The sequence below is a fragment of the Corvus brachyrhynchos genome, unplaced genomic scaffold (assembly GCF_000691975.1).
Source record: "Corvus brachyrhynchos isolate BGI_N302 unplaced genomic scaffold, ASM69197v1 scaffold706, whole genome shotgun sequence".
In the NCBI taxonomy this organism is placed as follows: Eukaryota; Metazoa; Chordata; class Aves; order Passeriformes; family Corvidae; genus Corvus; species Corvus brachyrhynchos.
The window spans coordinates 51,183-51,872 of NW_008238371.1; the positions used below are offsets into that span (position 1 = coordinate 51,183).

The 690-nt window shown below is 63.8% G+C and overlaps 1 protein-coding gene across 1 annotated transcript in view; it reads left to right on the forward strand.

Annotated features, from left to right (window-relative positions):
* The window catches only part of AOC1 (amine oxidase, copper containing 1), a 4,720-nt gene that overhangs the window by 1,759 nt on the left and 2,271 nt on the right, over positions 1-690 (forward strand). The window contains exon 2 of the mRNA XM_017736303.1: positions 5-102. Coding sequence (XP_017591792.1) covers positions 5-102 — 98 coding nt within the window. The remainder of the gene's footprint in view (positions 1-4; positions 103-690) is intronic.

Here is a 690-nt window from a genome sequence, read left to right on the forward strand (position 1 = left end):
GGAGGGCCGGCGCTACGGCAGCCGCGTGCACAGCCACCTCCTGGGCAACATCCACACCCACCTGGTGCACTACAAGGTGGACCTGGATGTTGCAGGTGAAGGGCCCCGACAGCTCCTGACATCCCCTGGCCATGGGGAGGGCGCTGGGAGAGAGGGGCTGGACCCACGGAGGGTTCCGGCGGCTGGGGTGCCTTGTTCCCAGAAGGGTGGTATCACCTGGCCATCACCCACACCCTCAGATGATGATCCCCCTCCGTGGTGGCATCTCTGCAGCATCACATCCCTCCATGGTGGTGGAATCTCCCAGCCCTGGTGACATCTGGGGTTCCAGCCCTCTATGGTGGTGGCATCTCTGCAGGGTCCCAGCCCCCCATGGGTGATGGCATCTGCCTGGGGTCCCAGCCCCTCATGGTGGCATCTCTGTGGAGTCCCAGTCCCCCAGGGTGATATTTCCCAGGCCACATCCATGGTAGCATCTCCTGGTGTCCCAGCCCTCCATGGTGGCATCTCCTCAAAGGCCCTCCTCTCCACGCTGGCATCTCAAACTGCATCCCAGCCCTCCATGGCGGCTTGTTTGTGGGGTCAGTCTTCCATGGTGGTGGCATCTCAGCCCTCCATGTTGGCATCTCCACGGGGTCCCAGACCACATCCATGGTGACATCCCCGCAGTGTCCCCCCCCCCCACGGTGG